A 23,119-nucleotide genomic window follows, 5' to 3' on the forward strand; every position below is an offset into this window, starting at 1 on the left:
TATTTATTTATGTTTTTATCTTAAAAAGCAAGAAAAATTTGTAGGCCAATTGATTAATGTTATTTTCTCTAAAGTGTGAGCTCCCAGCTTCAAACCCCATTCATGGCAATTTTTTGTTATTTACAAAAACCCGCCGGGTCAAACAGGCCTGGCCTGGACCCGGCGGGTCTCACTGTAGCACGGGCCGGGTCCGGTTTCCGGTTAACCGGCCCGTGCCCACCTCTAGTTGGTGCCACTTATCACTAATAATGTATTCCACCAACCATCAATAATACTCTCTACCTACCACCATATTATAACAAGTATAAACAAATGTCATTCTTGCCCTCTAATATTGGTGAAGGAAAATACTACGGGATATGACATAAAAAAAAACATCCAACACTAACCTCGGATCTGTTGAGAAAAAAAAATGATAAAAATTCAAATTTCACGTAAAAAAATAAACTTCATCTTCACGGAAGTTTAGACCTCATATAAACCCCAATAAGGCTAAGCCATTAACTTTACAAATGTCCTATAACTAACTTGGCTTGTGTTTTTTGTTAAAAAAAATGTATATATATATATTAAGTATGTAAAAAGTAAAATTTAAGAATGATAATATAAAAAATATATGTGTTTCTGAGTTTTTTTTTTTAAAACTGACAATAATTAGTTCATAATTGTTTCTGACAAATGTAATTGTTAGGCGTATGCACGGGTAGGAATTGATCGGCATGGTTGGTTCATAACCCCTCATTTATATAAATAAATTATTATTCATTAAAAAGAAATATGTTATATACTCTATTTTAATTTTAACAACTTTACACCGTTGATTTTACTCCGAGATCAGCGCGACTGATCAAACGCAATCTTAATGTTGCACTGATCCCAACGCAGTTTGGACGGCGGAGAAGGACTAGGGTTTTATTCCCGCTATTTATGCTTCCTTTCTCTCTCGTTCGTCTTCGATTGCTCTTTCTTTCGCGAACGATGTCATTCTAGGGTAACATCTCTCTTCTCCAACCTTCCAATCTTCGTTAATGGCTGCAATTCTTCTTTAAAAAGGGCTCCCATTAATCCCAGATGAACTTGTATTCATGGTGTTCTTCTGATTCATAGGGGGCCTAGAACAAAGATGGGAGTTTCGCTGATAACGCCTTCTCTTTCTCATTGTAGGCGTTTCATTAGTAGCTCGCCATACACTTTAATTGATTCTAGTTGCATTCTCTTTCTTTCCATTGTTTTTTGGGGTTTTTCATTTGATTCGTTTGATTTAAGTGTTTTCATGCGTACTGTTTTATTTTTATATCATAAACCCTAAACCTTGATGGTGATGTTCTTCAGAAGTTAATATAATGCTGCTTGATTTGGAAATGGGGGATATAATTTCATTTGAATTGTTCGATCCATGGGGAAAGCACACTAAAATTTTGATATTTATGATGGTGTTTTGAAAATAAGTCAGGCAGCTATTTTGTCAAAAACAAGGGTTTTGGAGTATGAGATTGGCACAAAATTGAAATTTTGTGATTAAATACCATTAAAATTGAATTGTTTTGAGTGCTTAAGAAATTTGAGTATTGAAGTTCATGAAACTGTTAAATGTTTGAATTGTTTGTTTTGTGTTCTGAAAACAAGTTGTCAGAAGATTCAGCACTAGCATTTCATGTGTTCTTCATTTGATACTTAACAAAATGACATTTAAGAATTGGAATTTATGAAGATAATCTTTGCAAAAAATCAGAGTTTCACATGAATTAATTAACCTAACAGGACAATTATCATTATAAACACATCTTGTTTTGAACACTAGTGAATGGAATCTAAGTGCTGCCATTTATGTTGACTGACACTGGCTTGGATTTTTTTTGCATGAGTTCCTGAAATAAAAGGTGGTTCAATACTAAAATGGCTAATGCTGTGCCAGAAATATGACTATTGATTCTTTTCATTTCAATCTTACTAGTATATGCAGCCTTAGTTACAGAAGTTCAATTCCAATTTGTTTATGAATCTCCAGAGTTTCAAAGAAGCTCACTTCTACAAAAACCTGATTAAAATTGGGTTATTGAGTCAATGTCTTGGATTGCTGATCAGAGTTAGCATATGCCACCTGCTACTTGAGTAACTAGAAAGACTTGGGACACTTATCTTAGTGTATATGTTTGTATATCCATATTTGTGCCTGTTGTGCATTAAATAATGGATATTCCTTTATTTCACTAATGAAATTCTGCCATCAATCTAATTATTTTTTTTTTCTAACAAGCAGGACATTGTCTTTTGCATATGGAATATGACGTACATGATGAGCTCTTATCCTTCATGAGTTCTGGCATATATCGATTCAGTGGGTCAAATGTAGTCTTTGTTGATCCTGTTCGTGTGCTTAGTAATTCATACAGCCGGTTTAGGATTAATTCTGCTGGCTACTACTCTCGCTTCTTTGGAGTCCCCAGCAAAGGAAATGATGGCAATTCTGTAGATTCATCTAGTTCTATGAAGAATAAGAAGCGAAAGAGAAATTCTCAGAGTCTCAATGAGAGGGAGAAGTCTGCAGAGAATCGTCATCAAGTAGTTCTTCTTTGATTGTATTTTTCTTTCATTGATATTGATTAGGTTTAGGAGATGTAAATTTCCATTTAAATTTCCTCTTCGCAGAATGCCAGGCCATTCTTAGTGAGTGCATACGAGTCTTTTCAAAGAGCCACAGATCTTTTACATTTCCTCCCAAGCTTATTGAAGGAGGATGATTCCATGCCTGATAAGTGTGACACAGAACTGAATTTCATTGAGCTTGGTAGCCTTTGGCAAGCTCCTCTTTATGAGATATCCCTTAGTCTCCCCATGGAGAACATACCAGCTGAAGGAGGTCGGCATCACAAATAAACATTAAGAGAATTGAAATTTATAGTTAATCACAACTCTATTTTTGCAATTTATGCACTAAACGCTCGGAGTAAGTTTTTTTGTACAGGTTCTCAACCTAGCTGCTGTGAAGGGAGAGCAGTCCCAGTGTTTAATAACTTGATCAGGAATCAATCTAGTTATGACTTGGAGGCTGACTTTTTGAACAGACAGTATATACTCCCTGGAAAGTGCCGCTTCTTCATGGTATGAAGTTTTAAGTTATCATGAATTTAAAAAAAAATCATGCATTTTTTCTAGCAAGATGATCACACCTTATTATATATCAATTGCGTTCTTTAAAAGCTTTTATTTGATGCTTTCTACTCTCTGATTGGTTGTGCCAAAATTTTAGTCTGATGCATATAATTATTTGCTTTGTGTTTATGGTTATAAATTCTTTTAAGGTGCCTTACATCTTTTTTGTTTTTGGCTCTTTGGTTTAATGGTGTGATGATATGAAGTCTGACTTGAGAAGAGTTCATGACCTCATTCCTGGTAAATATGTAAATCAGACCCATCCTTATAACATTGTCAATATGCTATTAGGGATTAATTTATTCTATCCATTAGATAGTTTTTCTACATTTGAAATCTCATACAATTGAGCCACTTAATGTTGAAAAGTAGGCCGCTTCTAAATCAGTTTCTTTATTCAGCTCAACCTGATTATGGCTATAACCTTATCATCATTGATCCGCCATGGGAGAATGGGAGCGTGTATCAGAAAGCAGTGTATGTTTGCTGATCTCTGAGTCTCTGACCTGGAACTTTATTGATATGTCATCGTTTACTGCCTTTTGTTTATGTTGAGCCCTGAGCTGTGAAGCAGGAGTCTATTGTCTGCTGGGTAGATGACTTTGAAGTTGGATGAGCGAGCTCATGTTTAAACTGTTGGTATAATGACTGACTTATGACAGGCAATTTCAGCTTTTTAACATGTCATTGAGTGATCTCAAAGAATGATAATTTGAGAAGACAAATTATTATTTACACTTGAGAAGAGGAATGCTGACAATCTTGAGTTTCCTTTTCAATATTGTTGAATTTTTATTGAATACCAAAAATGTATTCATGTTTTCTATTTTAAATTTGTTGATGAAATCAGAAATCTGATTATTAACAAAGTTGTTGAAGTGTGTTGAATTGTATGAATGCTTGCACATGGAAGTGTTGTATCTCTTCAACGAATAGGGAAATCTGAACTTATTTGGTTTTTGTTCATAATGCATCTTGTGCTGAGTATGAGTTATATGATAGTAGACTCTTAAATTGCAGTAATTTTTGACAATTGCAGTTATCCTACGTTGCCTAATAGATACTTATTATACCTTCCGATCAAGCAACTGGCACATATAGATGGAGCCCTTGTGGTTTTATGGATCACTAACAGGGAGAAGTTGCGTGCATTTGTGGAGGATGAGCTCTTTCCTGCTTGGGGGGTGGCTGATATTTCAGAGTTTTTCTGGCTAAAGGTGGTGTGAATACATTCATTTCTTTTATTCGGCTTATGAGGAACATCCTTCTTAAGCTTAATATGCATTTCGCTGTTGTTCTGTATGTTGACTCTTTTATATGGCTTAAGTGTGTTTGGCTTCTGTTCTAAAATTGTTGGTAGGTAAAACCTGATGGCTCCTTGATTGGTGAACTGGATTTGTTTCATCATAGACCTTATGAATGCCTTCTTCTCGGTTACATCAATGCAAAGGTGACAACTGCAATCACTTTACTGCTTCCTTATTTTTTATGACATCATTTCTAATTCTGTATTCATTTGATTCTGATTTGTTGGTTTACAATTTAATGCAGAATGTTAATTCTGAAAAAATTCCAAAAAATAAAGTTATTGTCAGTATTCCTGGTTCTCACTCAAGGAAGCCTCCATTGGGAAGTATCCAAATCAAAATTGCATGTTAAAGTTACAAGGATAAATCGTAACGCAAAATCTTTTTGCTCTCCAGACAATACTCGGGCGGACAGTCACACAGGGGGAGTGCACAATCCTAATTTCTTAATTAGTAGTCATCATTTTAAATGGTTTATATCAGAAGCCGACTGTTGTGATCTGAGACCTTTTCTATTGGAAAATCTAGTATGGCATAGCTGGTTAGTTTAAGAACATAGGTGCAACCTTGCATGCAATAGTTGATTAGGAGACTAACCAGTTCAGTTGCTGCTGTTTGTCTCTTGTTCCCATCATGCCTAGGTTCACAGTGAATTGCAAGTTTTACCTGGTGAGATCTAATGCTTTGCATATATATATATATATATATATAAATTATAATTGAAAGAGAAATTTAGTAAGCTGGTGAGTGCTACCCCGCATTTATCTTAATTCTCCATCTATGCCTGTAATCAAACATTTAGGTTTCTATTTCCCTCCATTCACATGCTTGGATTTTCTTTTTTCGATATCCGAGATTCTTGCAATTTATCCTTAACTATCACAGGGTTACTATCTGAATATGTTCCAGGCCCAAAGCCTGCAAGATGTATTGATCTATTTGCTAGAGAATTGGTGGCTGGCTGGACTTCTTGGGGTAATGAACCTCTCCACTTTCAAGATTCAAAGTACTTTTTGCAAAGAGGCAGTACAATCAGTGATACTGATGCATAATTCGATCTTATCACCATGTACGTGCCCTTGCTACTCCCTTTATTTTATATGAGCATCTTATGTGGAAAATTTACAGGAGAACCATTTGTTGACTCTTCTTATGCTTCTGATGTACCATAGAAATTATATTGTCCATCACTTGTTTTGAGTTTTGTATTTTGCTTGGTGTGGAGCACTTTGAGATGCATGAACATGGACAACCTGTCTAGTTGTCAGTCTGCATTGCTGCTATCATGTCTATTTTCTGAGTTTCTCACTGAAGATCATTGGAATTGCATGCAATCATGTGTTGTGATGCATTAGATCTTGTTGTGTTTATGTATCACAGGAAACAAGATGACCAGAATAAGTAAACCATGATCCCCACATTTTTCCTGTCTTCATCACCATTTATTGTTGAGATAGACAAATTAGAATTTGTGTCTCAGTTTCATGATCAAGCTTTTATATCATCTTTGTTAATAATGTGTATCATGCCTTTATTAGCAACATATCTTTAATGTCATAGACCTTGACTATGTTTTTTAAGAAAACCTCTTCTTTATAGAGCATTTATGATTTAAATTGGTTATAGAGCATTTCTGATTCAAATTGGTTTTCTCTTAACAATTTGATTGAAAGTTGTCTGCAGTGTTTAGTGCATCAGTCAAGTCAAAACAGTTCTAATTGTACCTAGGATTGGTTTATGTTGGTTACTATTTTGTTTAATAGGCAAATAATGTCTTATTCTCAGTTCTTATTTCAAATTAAGTTGTTTTATTTTATATCAAATTAATTTCATTACTCATATGGATTCATTTTAATGTACTCTTATTATTATTGCTATTGCTATTGTTATTATCATTGAATAAAAATGTCAATTTCAGTAGTCGAGAACAACATTGACAACTTCACTGAAAACCTTAAACCTCTTCTGAATTAACATAGAGAATTAAAATTTTTAATTCAATTTAAATAAATTATTATTATTATTTAATTTTGACAAAGTCAATTAGCGACAAAGCAAAGAACAAACGGGTACAGAAATGCATTAATTATGATTACTTGATTGACTTCATGAGAATAACTTCTTATCATGCAACCTTGGATAGTAGAACAAGAGATAATTTTCACACAGAACTCCCACAGAGATTATGAATATAAATATAATATGAGAGATTCAAACTCGAAACTTTTAAATCACAATCACGGTAACCCAAAGTCCTTTATTATTATTATTATTATTAAACGGGTGCTGGTTGCATGAGCAACATCAAAGAAGCTTCGCCAAGTACCAAACATTATAAACAAGGCAAAACCAACGTGCTACCCGTTGTTACACTAAAATTTAAGCCTGTGTCTGTCATCACCCAGCGTGCCATTCATGCATCATATTCCCACTAGGGATTATAATGTATAAATTCCATTTCAGTCACTTTGTTTGATCGTTGTCACATTAATTAAGTATGGGTTTCCAAATTATATTTTGTGGTTATTATTGATTCTATGGTTCTCTATGTTACTTTCTTTCTTTGATGAGGTCGACTATGTTTTTTTTTTAAAAAAAAAAAATGGGTTGACCAACTAATATGGAATTTACTATTTTTTTTTAATAAGCAACCAAAAAGTTTAACTTGTTGATTTGAAAATTTTAATATTAAATTTTTAACTACAACAACTTGGGTTATTGATATCGGGCTCATTCGTAGAGTGGGTATAAATGCATTGCGATATTGATTTTATATTTGCGTATGTTTTTAAAAGGTAATTTGTTTATATTTTATGGAAAAAAACACAAAACACAGAAAACTGATTTTCAAAATGTCGCCTTTTTATTTTTTTTATAAAAACCATTATTTATTATCTATTATGAATTCAGTAAAAGAGGGATTTAATCTCTATTTTGTTCTCTTCTGAAATCATTCCTGGACAAGTGACCAAAATCATTCCTGGACATGTGACCAAAGAAAGTGAATTATTATTTGTTAATTAAAGTTGATATATATAACCCTTTGTGAAGTTCTTTGCGGTGACACATGAGCCACGCTTGTAAACACTAACATTTGTGGACTGAAGAAGTGTACCTACAAAATGACTCACCAAAAATGGACGATATTACAAGATTAGTAAAGACATCTACACGTTTTATAGCTAGTTAGGTTACTTTCAAAAGTACATACAAACACCTCAGGGGCGTTCATTTTAGGAAAAATGAGGGAAGTGGTCTGACTTTCTCTATTTTTGGTGTTCATTTGTGCTGAAGTGAGGGAAGTTCCTCTATTTCTGGTGTTTATTTGTGTTGAAGTGGGGAAAGTGCCACTTCTCCCACTTCCAACTAAAGTAGATTTTGAAGTAAACCCACTTCAGTATTTTTTAACTGAAGTGGGGGGAAGTGAGCCAATCTATAAAAATTAACTTCTTTTTATTTTTAAAGTCTTTTTTGAACTCATAAAATTTCATCCAACACTTAAATCCTTTGGTTCTATTCTCACTTTCTGACAAATGAACAGAAAAATCCTGGAAGTGATATCACTTCCCCCACTTCAGAGAAGTGGTACTTTCCTGACTTTTCCTCACTTACAGTGAAATGAACACCCCCTTAATAAACATTTGATCATGATCGGCAATCATATACAACTAATAAAAAAAATAAACAAATAAACAACTCACTAATCATAACAGAACATACTTACTACACAAATAGTCTATATTTATATAAAACGCAGGATGTGGATTAGACTATTAAACACTTGCAATATATTAGTGAGCTGTTGGCCTGACTTGCATCACTATTGCACCCTTCACTAGATGCGCATCAAAAATCACTTTGAGGGTATTTTTGGAATTTCATTTTTTTAAAGTTTATTTTAAAATAAGGACAATAAAAGACCTCCCTAAAATATCACAAGAATACGAACGAATTTCTCGCTTAAACATACCTTGATGTAGTTTGTTCACATCCATTAAAAAAAATTTAGAAAAATCTTTCAAGTTTTTTTTAAGTATCTAGAGATAATATGGTAATTTAAAAAAATAAATAATATCACATATTGGGTCTACATCTCAAAAAATCAAACCGTTTATAACCCAAAAATATCTCTCATGTTGTCAAATATCAATATGTTCGATACACATGCCAAACGATACCTATTTTTTATAATCTCCAGATTTATGTAGTGGACAACAACTATAGGAGTAACCCCGCAAAAACCCGTATGAGTTGGCAACAATAAATAGAGAGATTATTTTGATGAAATAAAAGTATGTGGGACTAAAAAGTAATTTGCTCTTAAAGAAAGATTATTGTGCAGAAATAAAGATATTTGGGGATTAAAAAGTAATTTTTTACTTAAACAGAGAGATTATTTCATAGAAATAAAAATATCCGGGGACTAATAAGTAATTTGATCTCAGATAAAGAGATTATTGTGTAGAAATAAAAGATATCCAGGGAGTAAAAAATAATTTACTTTTAAACAGAGAGATTATTGCATAGAAATAAATAATATGTTCTCGTTAATGGGGGTGCTTGTCGTCTATATGTCAAAAAAAAAATAATATGTTCTTAAATAAAGATTTTTTCGTAAAAATAAAAACATTCGGAAGGCTAAAAGTAACTCGTTCTAAAACAAGGAGATTATTGTGTAAAAATAAAGGTATCTGGGAACTAAAAAATAATTTACTTTTAAACGGAGGGATTATTTTGTAGAAATAAAGGTAAATAGAGAGATTATTTCATAAAAATAAAGGATTATTTCTGTTTGGATAGATCAGAATTATGGCATAATCTGTACAATATGTCATAATTTAATATTTTTTGAGAATTATGTCATATTAGCTGTTTTGGTACTTATTTTAGAATATAAAATTATGGCATAATATAGGATTATGGTATAAAAAAAATATTCCACTCTTAGTGGGATATTTTTTTTATTGTAAAAAGTCTCTCTCTTGTGATCCAGCAACCAGCCACTAGTCTACCGGTGGCTCGGCCATCCTCCGGCGACCGGCCACCTAGGGCTATAAACGAGCCGAGCCGAGCCGAGTGTCACCAGGCTCGAGCTCAGCTCGAATACATTATTCGAAGGCTCGAGCTCGGCTCGAGCTTATTCGAGCCATTTTTTTTGTGCTCGAGCTCGGCTCGCTAAAAATCTCAAGTAGCTCGAGCTCGGCTCGTTTAAGCTCGAGTTAGGATAATATATGTATAATGTAAGCAATTTAATATAGTTATATAATTATATATTTTTGTAATTAATATATAAATAATTTAATATTATATATATAAGATCGTTTAGGCTCGCGAGCCTTACGAGCTGAGTATATTTGGGCTCTAGCTCGGTTCGATAACGTAAACGAGAAGCTCGAGCTCGGCTCGGCTCGGCTCGTGAAAAATCGAATCGAATTCGAGCATTGACCGAGTCGATCTCGAGTAGCTCACGAGTAGCTTTGCTCATTTACACCCCTACGCCCACCGGTCCGGCCGGCGGTCCAACCAGCTCTAGCGACCGGTCATCAGTCCACCGACGGTCCGATCACCGGTTCACCGGCCTCCAGTGACACGCCGACGATCCACCGGTGGTCTGGCAGGCTTCCGGCAACTGGTCACTGGTCCAACCACCGGTCCACCGGCCTCTGGTGACACGCCGGTGATCCACTGGTGGTCCGCCCGGGTGGCCTCCGGTGACACACCGGTGATCCACCGGTGCTCCGGCCGACCTCCGACAACCGGCCACAAGTCCACCGGTGGTCTAGTTGCCGACCGGTCCATCTTCGTAATTATTTTTATTTTAGTAACCAAACACTCATTCTGTAGGAATAGAATATACTATAATTTCTGTAATAATCACTTGCACTTCTTACATAATAAAATTATGTCATATTTTTTTATTTTGCAACCAAAATAATCTTATGATTCTTATCTTAAACAGAGAGATTACTGTGTAAAAATAAAGGTATCTGGGAAGTAAAAAATAATTTTCTCTTAAATAAAGAGATTATCGAAAAAAAATATAAAAGGTATTTAGGGACTAAAAACTAAGAGATTATTGAGTACAAATACAAGTGTTCAGAGATTAATTAGTAATCTATTCTTAAACATAGAGATTATCACGTAAAAATAAAGGCATAATGAGACTAAAAAATAATTTGCTTTTAATCAGAGAGATTATCGCATAGAAATAAAAGTACCTTTAATCAGAGATTATCACGTAACAATAAAGGTTCCTTTCAGACTAGACTATTTGGCTGTAAAATAAAAAAATATGACATAATTTTATTATGTAAGAAGTGTAAATAATTATTACAGAAATTGTGGTATATTTTATTTTTACAGAATGAATGTTTGGTTAACAAAATTAAAAAAAAATTACAAAGACTGGGCGATCGATGACCGGACCGCTGGTGGATGGGTGGCCAGCGGCCGGAGGCTGGCCGAACCACCGATGGATATCCAACATGTCATCAGAGGCTACCCAGACCGGTGGCTATTCACCGGAAGTCGGCCGGACCACCAAAGGACTGATGGCTGGTGACTAGATCAAAAAAGAGAGATTTTTTATAATAAAAAAAATATTCCACTAACCCTTAGTGGAATGTTTTTTTATACCATAATATTTATATTATGCCATAATTTTATACTAAAAAATAAATATCTAAACAGCTAATATGACATAATTCTTAGAAAATGTTAAATTATGTATACCATAATTTTGAGCTATCCACAAAAGACTCTAATAACTAATTTGCTTTGAAACAGAGACTTTATCGAGTATAATAAAGGGTATCATGAGACTGTAAAGTAATTTGCTCTTAAACAAGGAGATTATTACGTAAACATAAACGTATCGGGGGACTAATAATTAATTTGCTCTTTTCAATTTGGTTCGATCACGTGGCCTACACCACGTTACCCACCTTTATAAACTAAGTCATTCCCACTATTTCTCATTCTCCCACCCGAGCTTGTCAACGAGTCATCGACAATGGCTTCTTCGCTCCCTTCTCCTTCCTTGCTCCTCTCCACCGCTCGCCGGAAACCATCCTCCATCGCCGCCTCCACCGCCGTCCCTCAGACCAAGGACACGATGCGTATCCCACCGGAATTCGACTTCAAGGGCTACATGCTCACCAAGGCGGCCACCGTCAATCGCGCTCTCGACCTCGCCGTCCCACTCGCCGATCCTCGCCGGATTCACGAGGCCATGCGCTACTCCCTTCTCGCCGGCGGGAAGCGCGTCCGCCCCATTCTTTGCGTCGCCTCTTGCGAGCTCGTTGGCGGCTCTGAAGCTTTCGCGATCCCCCCTGCCCTTGCTGTCGAGATGATCCACACGATGTCGCTTATCCACGACGATCTCCCTTGCATGGATGATGATGATCTCCGGCGAGGAAAACCAACTTGCCACCGTGTTTTCGGTGAGGCCATCGCCGTCCTCGCTGGTGACGCGCTGCTTTCCCTTGCTTTTCATATCCTTTCCAACCCTAATTCCTACCCCTCCAGTCCATCTCCTCCCTCTTCCCTCATCGTTCGGTCCATCTCTGAGCTTGCTTTTTGCGTTGGATCAGAGGGTTTGGTCGCCGGCCAGGTCGTTGACATTGAATCAACCGGAGTTTCAGAATCCGTCCCCATCGACCGACTCGAGTACATTCACCTCCACAAGACGGCAGTTCTCCTGGAGGCTTCTGTCGTCCTCGGAGCCATTATCGGTGGTGGTTCTGATTCTCAGGTTGAGAAGCTCCGGCGATATGCAAGGTGCATTGGGCTCTTGTTTCAAGTTGTGGATGATATCTTAGACGTCACCAAATCTTCTCAAGAGCTTGGGAAAACTGCAGGGAAGGACTTGGTGAGTGATAAGACTACCTATCCAAAACTTATTGGATTAGAGAAATCCCGGGAATTCGCTGAGGAGTTGAATCATGAAGCAAAGCAGCAGCTTGAGGAGTTTGATTCTGAAAAGGCTGCCCCTTTGGTGCATTTGGCTAATTACATTGCATACAGACAGAAGTAGGATGCATTTGAGAAGTAGATGATGATGATGATGATTTATGGAAAGAATATACAAGGTGAATATCTTGCTCTTGTTTTTGTTTGAATTAATATTGTTGTTGTTGTTGTCCTTGTTGTTGTTGTTGTTGTTGTTGTTGTTGTTGTTGTTGTTGTTGTTCTGGTCCTTGTTGTTGTTGTCCTTGAGACGTTTGACATTTACATGCTAAGCATCTGTCAATAAATCTGTACACAAAATTTGGATTAATGGACATATGCTTGTTGTTGTTCTGGTCCTTGTTGTTGCTGTCCTTGAGACGTTTGACATTTACATGCTAAGCATCTGTCAATAAATCTGTACACAAAATTTGGATTAATGGACATATGCTTGCATTTGACTTAATCTCCAACTGCTATGAGAATGTTATGGTTCAATTTTCTTGTCATTGATTTGCTCAAGTTCTTTAATGTTTTGCTTTGTCTCACTTGGTAAAATACTTGAGTCTTATATTGAATGTTTCCTGTATTTTAGTATTTGATAGAATATGTTAGTCTTGTTTTACATTTCTCTGTTTGTTGCTCGAATTAATGCCTGTGTTGGCATTTACATGTAAAGCATGTGTTGATGAATTTGTGCATGACATTTAAATTAATGTTCATAGGCTTTTGCCATTATTTTATTTGAAGGAGCTTGGTAGGTGAGTGATGCCAATATTCAATTGCTCTGAGAATGCTATGCAATATCTTTCATATTTTTCATTTGCTGGAGTTCTTTAATTTTTTCTTTGTATCAATCAAGGCTAAAATATGTTAGCTTTATGTTTTGATTGTTACCAGCGAGATTTTAGACATATAACCAGATCAAAATTTTACTTTTAAAGATTTGATAGGAAACTGTCATACTTTTGCTCTGAATGTTGCAGGGGATTGTTGTGCGGATCATCTTTTAATTGCATGTTGTCATGGAGTTTGTTGTTTTTCTTGAATGGAGAAGATGCTTTCAAAATTTCTTCATACTAATGCATTTAGGGAATTATAAACAAACATTTGTATTATTCTGGATGATATAGTGTATTCTTTTTTGATTATTTCTTGGAATTCAGTAAGAATGAGTTAATGATGAAAGCTCAACCTCAAAGTTGTTTCTAGTCACATCTTTTTTGCAATTATTCCAGTCGGACATTATGTTACGCAAGTTTGGTTTCAATTGTCTCATAATATTTGTACTCTAATTTTAGAATGAAAGAAATGTCAGCCAAAGTTCCATCTTGGAATTCCTTCCCCATTAATCAAACAGAGTGAGAGGGTCTCTGTTACAATTCAAAAATTCTGTTTCCATTTTGACATGAACCTAACCTTATAAATTCATTCAAACAACAGGTATTTCAGTCTTATTGACATGGTTTAAACTTCAAATCGAGATTTATTATACGTGGCATTGAAAAAGGTAAATGTTAGTTTACAAGGCAGTACTTTAGAACCAGTTTAGAAAGCAATCATCAGAATTACATTAATTTGGTCCATCCATTTAAGAATTGTTACTTTTGTTCTTTTATAATTGTGACTCCTCTCTAAATTGCAATATTGAAAGGTGATCAGAATTTGCTTGCAATGAGACTTACTGCAAATCCTATGATGATGCTTGCTTTCTTTTTTTTTTTTTCACTTTCTATCAGTACAGAGTTTCTTATCATAGATTCATTTCACAAGAGATTAGATGTATTGTTTGTATAATATCAATACTTCATATATTACACGGCATTGACATCTTGAATTTCTTTTTTTGGCGGTACAATTACTTAAATATTATATACTTTGCAGGAACTTGATATACATATATTTCTGTCTGTTGTGCCGAACTTTGAATATTCGCATGGAATGCCAACATTTTTTCGGTTGGAGAATTAATAGAGTTTTGTAAATTGATACAAGTATAATTGGCTGCCCGTCAGATTGTTAAATGTATGTAGCTTGTTTTCATGGTATTGTTTCATATCAAACCTTGTCTAAGGAGACTTACATTTGCTTTGTCGTCAGAGTTAAATTTCTTTCTTTGCAATGAATATAATGGATTACATATAGGCAAAACATCCTCTATGGACGTCCATTAATAAGAAATTTATGAACGTCCAATTATCAGCCGTTGGATCACCGACATTAATGAACAATAGCACTGTGTGTTGTACTATTCCAAACAAACAGTAATTATTGTATTTGTTACGGTGTTAACTACTGTTTATCAATGTTGATTGTTGGATCGAGATCTAACGGCTGATAATGGAACGCTCATAGATGAATGGTCCATATTACATATATATATATATATATATATATATGGGAAAATATCATCTAGGGACGTCCCTAGATTTCAAATCTAGGGATGTTTTTAAATCTAAGCCGTTGGATCATCACCCGATGGTTGATTGATTATATAAACATTGTACACTTTTTTTACTGTTCATGATCACTGTACAACACTGTACTGTTCATAATGATAAGAGCCGTCAGATTTTCATCCGGTGGCTACTATGGACATTTCTAGATTTGAAATCTAAGGACGTCCCTAGATGATGGGTTCTCTATATGTATATATGTATATACAAATGTATAAGCGATGAATGTCCCCTCAGTTTGATTAAAAACTTGATTTTGTTAATTACTTGTTTTCATTTTGTTATGTACTTATGTGTGAACATTTAAATGCTTGTGAAATATAATTTTTACCAATCTCATGTGAAGAATGCATGTTTGAATAAATATCATCACTCTTGGTTAATTTTTTCGGAATAACTTGTGAATATAAATAATTCAATCTTTTGCGATGGGTCTATGAGAACTTTGAGCATATATATATATATATATATATATATATATATATATATATATATATATATATATATATAAATATATATATATATAATTGTGCATATTTAGGTGTTTATCTACTAAATATCAATGTTTGTTCATATGTAATAAATAAGTTTGATAAGGGTATATATATAAGTTTAGATTTGTTGGGGGTATATGTATTATATAAATTTGAAGTTTGAGATTAGTTTTTACTTCTTAAAATTCAATGTATGTATATATACTCTTTTTAGGATAATCAGATTTTTTTTTTTTTTTAATTGAAGTCATTTTCTTGACAATTTAGTCATTTAGTATGTTATCTTGTTTAAATTTACTTGTGATTAATTAACATTATTTGGTAAACCAAAAATCTTGCTTGAAATATCATTTGGAAGCATTTCAATATCACTATAAAAATGTTCATTATTACAATAACTATAATTACAATAAATGTATTTATACAATATCAAAAATAATATTGTAATTAAGAAAAAAAACATAACAAAAACATGAGAACTAAAAAACCATTTATTCAAACAGAAGAATTTATATTTATCTATGGATATTTCATAGTGGCATAAATTTTTATTAAATTATCACTATCTATTCATGCACAGTATAAAACAGTATCTAACAATACTTAACATTTTTTTAATAGTGTTAAAGTATAATAACTAACAGTAATTTTGTATACAATTTTTACAAATAGTAATTGTATAAACGCTGCTATCAAACGTCTCTGTCTCTAGATTTTAAAAAACTCAAAAGAATTACATAAAACTTATGCTATATATATATATATATATATATATATATGGAATATTTATGCTTTGACTTCATAGGCCTTTAGTTCCAAATAGTAACATGATACACAACAAGAACCTCTGGTGCAATTATAAAGTAATGCATACATTGTGACTTTGTGAGGACCAACAATTCATAATCCAATAAATTAATAGTTTTGTTAGAGATCTTGATCCAGCTATTAACATTTTATATCTTCACATACATTTACTTAAAATTTGTCATGGAAATCACAAATGAACATAAATTTTTTACTGTCCATATATCCTCATGATATGCTCATAAATATATTCCATTAGAGCATCTACAATTGGGATCCATTGAGTTTATTGATTAAAAAAAAGAGTTAATTCAAAAGGATTAAAGTGTTAATACTGTGTTAATAAAACCACATGAGTGATTTCCATAGGCACTTCTTTGATGTATAATCATGTTTGAGTATACAACAAAAGAGTAGAATTTTTTTTTTATTATTATTTTTTTTATTTTTGGGGGAATGGATAACGTTTTTGTTAGTCAATTATTTTTTAACCGTTGATTTTATTTCTATTAACATGCCATTTAACTAATTAATTATAACAATTAAAATAAAAATAATTAACATTAATTAATTTATTTAAATATTTAATTATAATAATCAAAATGGAATAACATTCTTACCTGGATGGAGATTAATTAAATAAAAAAATTATTAATTTAAAGAATTAATTATACTAAGTAAAGTGAATGATGATATTGAAAATATTTTATAACTAATGTAGTTTATTGATTATTGAACATAACTGATTATTTTAAGCATGTAATCCAATTATTTGCTCCAAACCAAAGCTATCCAAGCCTGTCCCAAATAATAAATTAATTTAACCAAATAGTGAGCCACTTCTTAATTATAATTGATTTTTAAGTTGAGTGTTCATTGATTAAGAGCACACGCTTCCCCAAAGCCATCTGTCCATCTTAATCAGCATTAGTTATCCGGGTCTTGACTTTTTTTTTTTTTAATTTTTTATTTACAAATCCAACAAATATTATTAGAAGTGGGTGCACAGATCAAAAATTGAACTTTCAGTCTATATGTGCTCACTCATTCATACAAAATTTAAATTATAAATTCAAACCCATTACTAAAAATCCATATTATCACTGTATTTAATTAAATTTGAGCTTGAAACTTTTTAAATACTGCATATTAATATTTTTTAACCGTGAAAGTATTGTGCTTTGCTATAAACCCTTTTGCTTGTGTTTTTTTTCTTAATTTTCTCCCAAAAATGTTGAACCTGCTTTACTGCTTATATGCAATAATTTTGAATAAATTTAACAGAGCACAACAACTTCCATGATATAATAATTTTAAAATGCACTCTAATATGGCTGCTAACCAACCTCATTGACTATGGCACCAACTAAATTAATCAAATAATTAACCCTTCCTACAAGTACCAACTTTCAGCAAATGCTACAGCCAAGGAAAGATAGCTTGAGGTGAAAGTGTAACGAATCATGCACTTCAACAACTCAGCTTGAAATGAAGCCAACCCACATTCTTTTCTTGTCTAGAGTGAGAAATGGGAAACTTATAAAACAATTTTTATTTTTAAAATATGAATAAGCCAAATATCAAAGTGGGGACAGGTATGAGATTACCACTTCAACACATTTGCATTTTCACTCTATGAGAGCTGAGAGTCGAACTCATCTCTTTAGCATAACACAAAAATCTTGCATAATAAACCAGTGTCAATAGATTAAGAAGTGTCTGATGTTTTTTTTTTTTTTGAACTAGGCCTTTTTCATATTGTGTTAGTACAACCATATTATAATTGGTATGATTTGACACATAGTCAAGGTGACGTGACAACCTGTGTGAAGTGACATAATTGATGACATGGCAAGGCATGGTGACATAGTAAGGAGTCTTGATTTGGAGGCAAATATCTTGAAGATCTTGGTGGAGTTATTTTTGGCAATGTATTACAACTTGAAGACAAGATCATATCAAGACCACATATTTAGAGTGATTTGATTGAAGACTAAATATGGATGGAGCTTAAATGAAGAAATACCTATCAATATCAATGGTATGATTGAAAACTATTGATGGTATGATTTGAAGAAACCTTAATAAGGATGATTGAAGACTATTAAGGGCAAGATTTGAAGACATGCCTATTGTTGGCATGATTGAGTTGATTGATTGAAGATCTTTCTTGGGAAGATTTGAAGACCAAACTTGGGTGAACTGAAGATTAAGTTTGGCAAGTTTCATGAAGACGCACAAGAACGTGCGCCCTTTGTGAGGGGAATGGGTGATGAGGAACTGAGGAGGTAGGCTAGTTGCCGGCAGTCGAGATTAGGAGATTTGGCTACATCGACTCAGACTAAGCATGACCGGAAGATTGATGGGTCTTGAGGTCATCTGTAACGTAACCAGAATTCAGTCAAGTTAGCAGTCAGGGCCATGTTGCAATTCATGTTACAACAGGAGTTGCAACAAATAATTTTGAAAAGTTTTTAAATTAGTAGCCGCAGAGATTCTAAAAGAGGTATGTGCTATATTTGGGACGTTGAGGCGTCTATATAAGTTACCTTGCTCTGAGATTGAGTGTGTTTCTTGTGGAGGAGAGTTTATGAGTACTAGACAATCTAGAGATGATAGTGATCTTTATTATTGAGAGAGTGAGTGGTAAGTGTTTGTACTCATTTATTTTCAACTCTTTTAGTGGATTGTTTATCTCCGGACTTGACCCCCCAGACGCAGGCGAGTGGACGCCGAACTGGGTTACCAATCTTGTGTCTCCTTTTTGCTTGGTTTGTGTGAGTTTCCTTTGAGTATTTTGAGTGTTCTTTAAACCACAAACCACATCGGCGGAACTAACAGATTGACTTCTCAAAAAAAAAATTTTTTTTTTAGTTTAGTAGAAATGCTTCTGAAAAAAAAGTACTTCTCCAAAGTAAGTTAAGCACTTTTTTGTATATTGTATTTGGATTAGCTTTTCTGCAGAAACAGAAGCTGTAAAAATAAGTTAAAAAAATAGTTTTTTTTCAGAAACTGGTTATGATTAGCTTCGAAAAAAGTTGCTTTTTACCTTTTATTTTTACGGCTTATAATTTTGTAGAAAAACTAATACAAATATTTTTTTTTTAACCAAAAAAATGCATTTTTTATAAGCTAAGTATTTTTAGGCATTCTAGAAGCTAATCCAAATAAGGCCCTAGTCTGTTGTATATTTGCGGTTGTATTCAATTTTTTTTTTAATGCACATAGTTTATTTATTTTATAAAAAAAATTGCACTGGTCTGAACGAAGACTATTAATCAATTGGAAAAACATGTTAGTTTTTTTAATTAATTAATTTGAAATACACATATAATATCCTCCACTCCATGTGATAAGACACTTCTTCATCAGAGGCACGGAATCACTACCAATTATGCCAAGATTTCCTCCCTTAACTTCAGCAACAACATCAACGCCATTTTTCTGCTTTCATGGCGATGAATTTAAGTGTTGTAGGTGCTTCTGCACGTCCGACAAGACGAGGAATCATCAATTAAGTGGGAGAATTTGAATGACATCTCCTTTAGGTAATTTTTTTTTTTTTTTAATACCAAGATGTGACTAGCCGTTAAGAAAGTCAGGGGCATGCACAAATCTCAGCGGAGCAAATGGGAGCGGGGTCTGCATATACATGGGTGCTGAAACCACCCGCACACAACCACTACTCACACTCCCAGAAATGTATTCTCACCCAAGATTCGAACTTGCATGATTTATGAAAGGTTTTATTAGGGACCCGGTTACTAATAGACCACTTAATCGTTGGTCATCTCATTTAGCTAAATTAATAGAGTACACCTGCTATGCTATCTAAATTCTACAAATAATTTAACCATAATAATTGAATAAAATGAACTTTTTTTATATATATATATATATATATATATATATATATATATATATATATATATAATGGATAACTTACGTGAGTGTGTACATGCAAGAAATTAATATTTCAGTCTGTCTATACTATCATCCTATATAAGTTGAGGTTAGAATCAGTTTCTTCGGTAAAAATATAAACATGTTATTTAGAGAAGTCAATACCAATAGACTAAGAGGGTCGTTGACAAATAAATGTACATTTAACGATCATGATGGTATTTCCAATTTACATCGGTTTTATTTTTGATAGTATAGTATTATAAAACAAACATATATCAAGGATCTAGAGAATGCATTTAGATACTAACGTCCGTTTGGTCTATTAGCACTAGATTTATAAATAAGATATTTATTTCACTGAAGAGACTGGTTCCAATTTTAGGCATTGTTTGGATTGGCTTATCCAAAAAGTGCTTTTTTTTTTAGTTTAGTAGAAGTGCTTCTTAAAAAAGGTGCTTCTTCAGAGTAAGTTAAACACTTTTTGTATTTTCTGTTTGGATTATCTTTTATGTAGAAGTAGAAGCTGTAAAAATAAGCTAAACAACAGCTTTTTTCATAAGCTGGTCATGACTAGCTTTTGAAAAAAAAACTGTTTTTCAGCCTTTTTTACAGTTTTTGCTTTTTAAAAAAAAAACCAATACAAACAACATTTTTGAAACCTAGAAGTGCTTAACTTGAGTAGGTGAACCAATCCAAACAATACCTTATAAAAAAAACACTTCTGGGTTTTCTAAAAACCAATCCAAACAATACCTTAACTTGAGTAGGTGAACTCAATTTCTCTTATGTGTTTGTCCCTGACATGTGATATATTCACATTTATCAAATATATATATAATTATATAAGTATATATACACTTTGTGAAATTTGTTTTTTTTTTAGAAATCATGCTTTAAAATTTTGAAATATTATCTTTAATAACAAGTTTAAAAAACTATATAAAAAAATAACTTGACCTCATATAATATATATTTTACGTAGCAAATTAATGTAATATATTTAAATAATAAAAAACCATAAAATGTTGTCTTGTTCTCTGTTAACATAGCACTCACAGACACAGTGGTCTAAAAAAAAAAAATCATTTGATATAAATTTATAAATTTATGGGGGCTTGCGTCCTCAGATAAAAATATAAAAAAAAATATGAAATTACTTATACATCGTTGTAAAATTATATTTATTAATAAGTGTTTGCAAGTCATGACAATTTACTTATATATATATATATATATATAATAACCAAGCTATTCAAGGAGTCAATTGGGCCATGCTACACAACATGGGCCTAGCTGAACATGAGCTAAATGCTATTAAATTTATAAATTAACATTTAATTATTAAAAATAAAAATAAAAAAAATATTTTGCAAAAGCATATCAGTAATTACTCATTTCATAGCGAAATGCAGATAATTTTTCCAACTCAACATAAAGTTTGAAGAGTTTATTTATTTAATTAACTATTTTATTTTTATTTCTATTTATTTTTTTAACTAGATTTTGCACTATTTATTTAATTAACTTTTCCTTTTATTATTAATTTTATTTTTTTTAACTAGACTTTGTACTAAGTTACCTTCAATGAGGGGGATGAGGAAACATTAAAGCTCCATGTGTTGTACCCAAAAGTGTGATACATACATCACTAATTGACAACTATGAGTACACAAAAAATAATAATAATAATAATAATAAATATTGATCTTAGATCTAAATATTAATAGGGTTTGGCATATACACAACTTCATATTATTTATTTATGCTAGTTCGAAGTTGTCAATTATTCATATTGAATGAATATCAATGAACTTGATAGATGGAACAACTTACCTATATCAACAAGATGGTCAAAGTTATATATATATAGGGATGTTAATAATCTAAGCATTAAATTTAGTCCATATCTAGATCTCTGGTTGGTTGTTAATGAATATGATGTTTGTCCTGTTTTGATTTTGTGCAAGATTTTATGAATGATAGGTTGAGTCTTACTATTTAATTTGAGAGTTGTTATTTATTTATTTTGTTTAAATATGAATTATGTTTATGTGCCCATATAAGTTTAAACCCTTATAATCATGTTTACATTAGTACAAAAATAAAAGTTTTATAATACATTTAAAATAACAAATTCAATAAAAACTTTTAAGGGTTGTTTGCTTGCATACATCCAAAAAATGTGTAATTTATGTGTAATTTTTTATTTATTTATTTATGTAAATATGATATTTCCTTATATACTCATAAAAATTATATTTATTTATTTATATATTTATATGGTTAAAAATCAACTCAAAGAATTTATATAAAAATAAACTTTTTTTAGTATCTCTATTTTAAATATTAAAAAAAAAAGATAAAAGAATTAGTTTATACTTTTCTAAAAACTCTAAATTAATTGTTAATAATGAAAGCATGTAAACAAGTAAAGAGATTTTGCAGAACGATATAAATAAATATAATTTTAATGAAAATATATTGATAATTAGCCGATTCAACAAGATGCAAGCAATTAGGCAAAATTTAATATTAGAACTTCAAAAACCACATTCACATGATTTTTTTTTAATTAAAAATATGAATAAACTATGTATTAGATGTGTACGAACATGAAATTAATCTTTCAACACATATGTGTTTTTACCTTACATGAATTGAAATTCAAATTTTTTTTTTAAGGGTATAAATATTTTACATAAAAAACTTAATGCTAATAAATTAAAAATGACTGGCATTCACACAATAATTGAATCATGAAATTTTTTTTTTTTTTTTTGAAATAATGAATCATGAAAATTAGAAGGTAATAAACACAATACATTAATTCAATTTTAAAAAAAACGAAGTTTATAAATTAACCAATCATATAAACATATTAATTTGATAAATTTTCTCAAGTATTATAAAACAAGAACCATAAAATGATTGATACAAAAGAGAGTTGGGTGAAGCACAAAGACAAAAGCAATGTGACCTTTCAAAGTAGAAACAGAAGGACATCAACTTCAAAGGAATAAAAACAATGAAAACAAAACAACACTGACTT

General features: G+C 32.4%; 2 protein-coding genes and 1 non-coding gene across 10 annotated transcripts; all 3 read left to right on the forward strand.

The window, feature by feature from the left end:
• Nucleotides 1-940: 940 nt before the first annotated feature.
• LOC120255848 (methyltransferase-like protein 2) lies at nt 941-5,647 on the forward strand. 6 transcript variants are annotated; one of them, XM_039263628.1, is made up of 11 exons: nt 974-991; nt 1,108-1,160; nt 2,261-2,562; nt 2,650-2,860; nt 2,966-3,102; nt 3,360-3,393; nt 3,555-3,630; nt 4,193-4,370; nt 4,514-4,603; nt 4,705-4,786; nt 5,346-5,647. In XM_039263628.1, exons 3-11 carry the CDS (start codon nt 2,278-2,280, stop codon nt 5,510-5,512), a joined length of 1,260 nt encoding a protein of 419 aa, XP_039119562.1. In that variant the 5' UTR covers nt 974-991; nt 1,108-1,160; nt 2,261-2,277; the 3' UTR covers nt 5,513-5,647. The 6 variants fall into 6 exon arrangements, with proteins under 6 accessions (XP_039119561.1, XP_039119562.1, XP_039119560.1 ...); XM_039263627.1 differs by lacking the exon at nt 1,108-1,160 and having other exon boundaries at nt 941-991; XM_039263626.1 differs by lacking the exon at nt 974-991 and having other exon boundaries at nt 998-1,160.
• LOC120255859 lies at nt 1,065-1,193 on the forward strand. The gene has a single exon (XR_005535117.1). It is a non-coding gene; the product is annotated as a small nucleolar RNA snoR83 (small nucleolar RNA).
• Nucleotides 5,648-11,406: 5,759 nt separating the features above from the next.
• Nucleotides 11,407-14,411, forward strand: LOC120255854 (heterodimeric geranylgeranyl pyrophosphate synthase large subunit 1, chloroplastic-like). Of its 3 annotated transcripts, none has more exons than XR_005535114.1 (2): nt 11,407-12,550; nt 14,292-14,411. XR_005535114.1 is itself a non-coding variant. In XM_039263638.1 (1 exon), the coding sequence occupies exon 1, from the start codon at nt 11,473-11,475 to the stop codon at nt 12,493-12,495; it is 1,023 nt and encodes a 340-aa protein (XP_039119572.1). In that variant the 5' UTR covers nt 11,409-11,472; the 3' UTR covers nt 12,496-12,761. The 3 variants fall into 3 exon arrangements, 1 of the variants encoding a protein (XP_039119572.1); XR_005535113.1 differs by lacking the exon at nt 14,292-14,411 and adding an exon at nt 13,394-13,515; XM_039263638.1 differs by lacking the exon at nt 14,292-14,411 and having other exon boundaries at nt 11,409-12,761.
• Nucleotides 14,412-23,119: the final 8,708 nt, after the last annotated feature.

Source organism: Dioscorea cayenensis, unplaced genomic scaffold, assembly GCF_009730915.1.
Source record: "Dioscorea cayenensis subsp. rotundata cultivar TDr96_F1 unplaced genomic scaffold, TDr96_F1_v2_PseudoChromosome.rev07_lg8_w22 25.fasta BLBR01001216.1, whole genome shotgun sequence".
In the NCBI taxonomy this organism is placed as follows: Eukaryota; Viridiplantae; Streptophyta; class Magnoliopsida; order Dioscoreales; family Dioscoreaceae; genus Dioscorea; species Dioscorea cayenensis.

What these genes read in the sequence shown, in the direction of transcription:
- LOC120255854 (XM_039263638.1), top strand. Translation starts at nt 11,473, where the DNA reads ATGGCTTCTTCGCTCCCTTCTCCTTCCTTGCTCCTCTCCACCGCTCGC.
- LOC120255848 (XM_039263627.1), top strand. Translation starts at nt 2,278, where the DNA reads ATGGAATATGACGTACATGATGAGCTCTTATCCTTCATGAGTTCTGGC. An exon ending in CTGCAGAGAATCGTCATCAA is followed by an intron (nt 2,563 to 2,649) that starts GTAGTTCTTCTT and finishes TCCTCTTCGCAG; the next exon opens with AATGCCAGGCCATTCTTAGT. An exon ending in CAGAGTTTTTCTGGCTAAAG is followed by an intron (nt 4,371 to 4,513) that starts GTGGTGTGAATA and finishes AATTGTTGGTAG; the next exon opens with GTAAAACCTGATGGCTCCTT.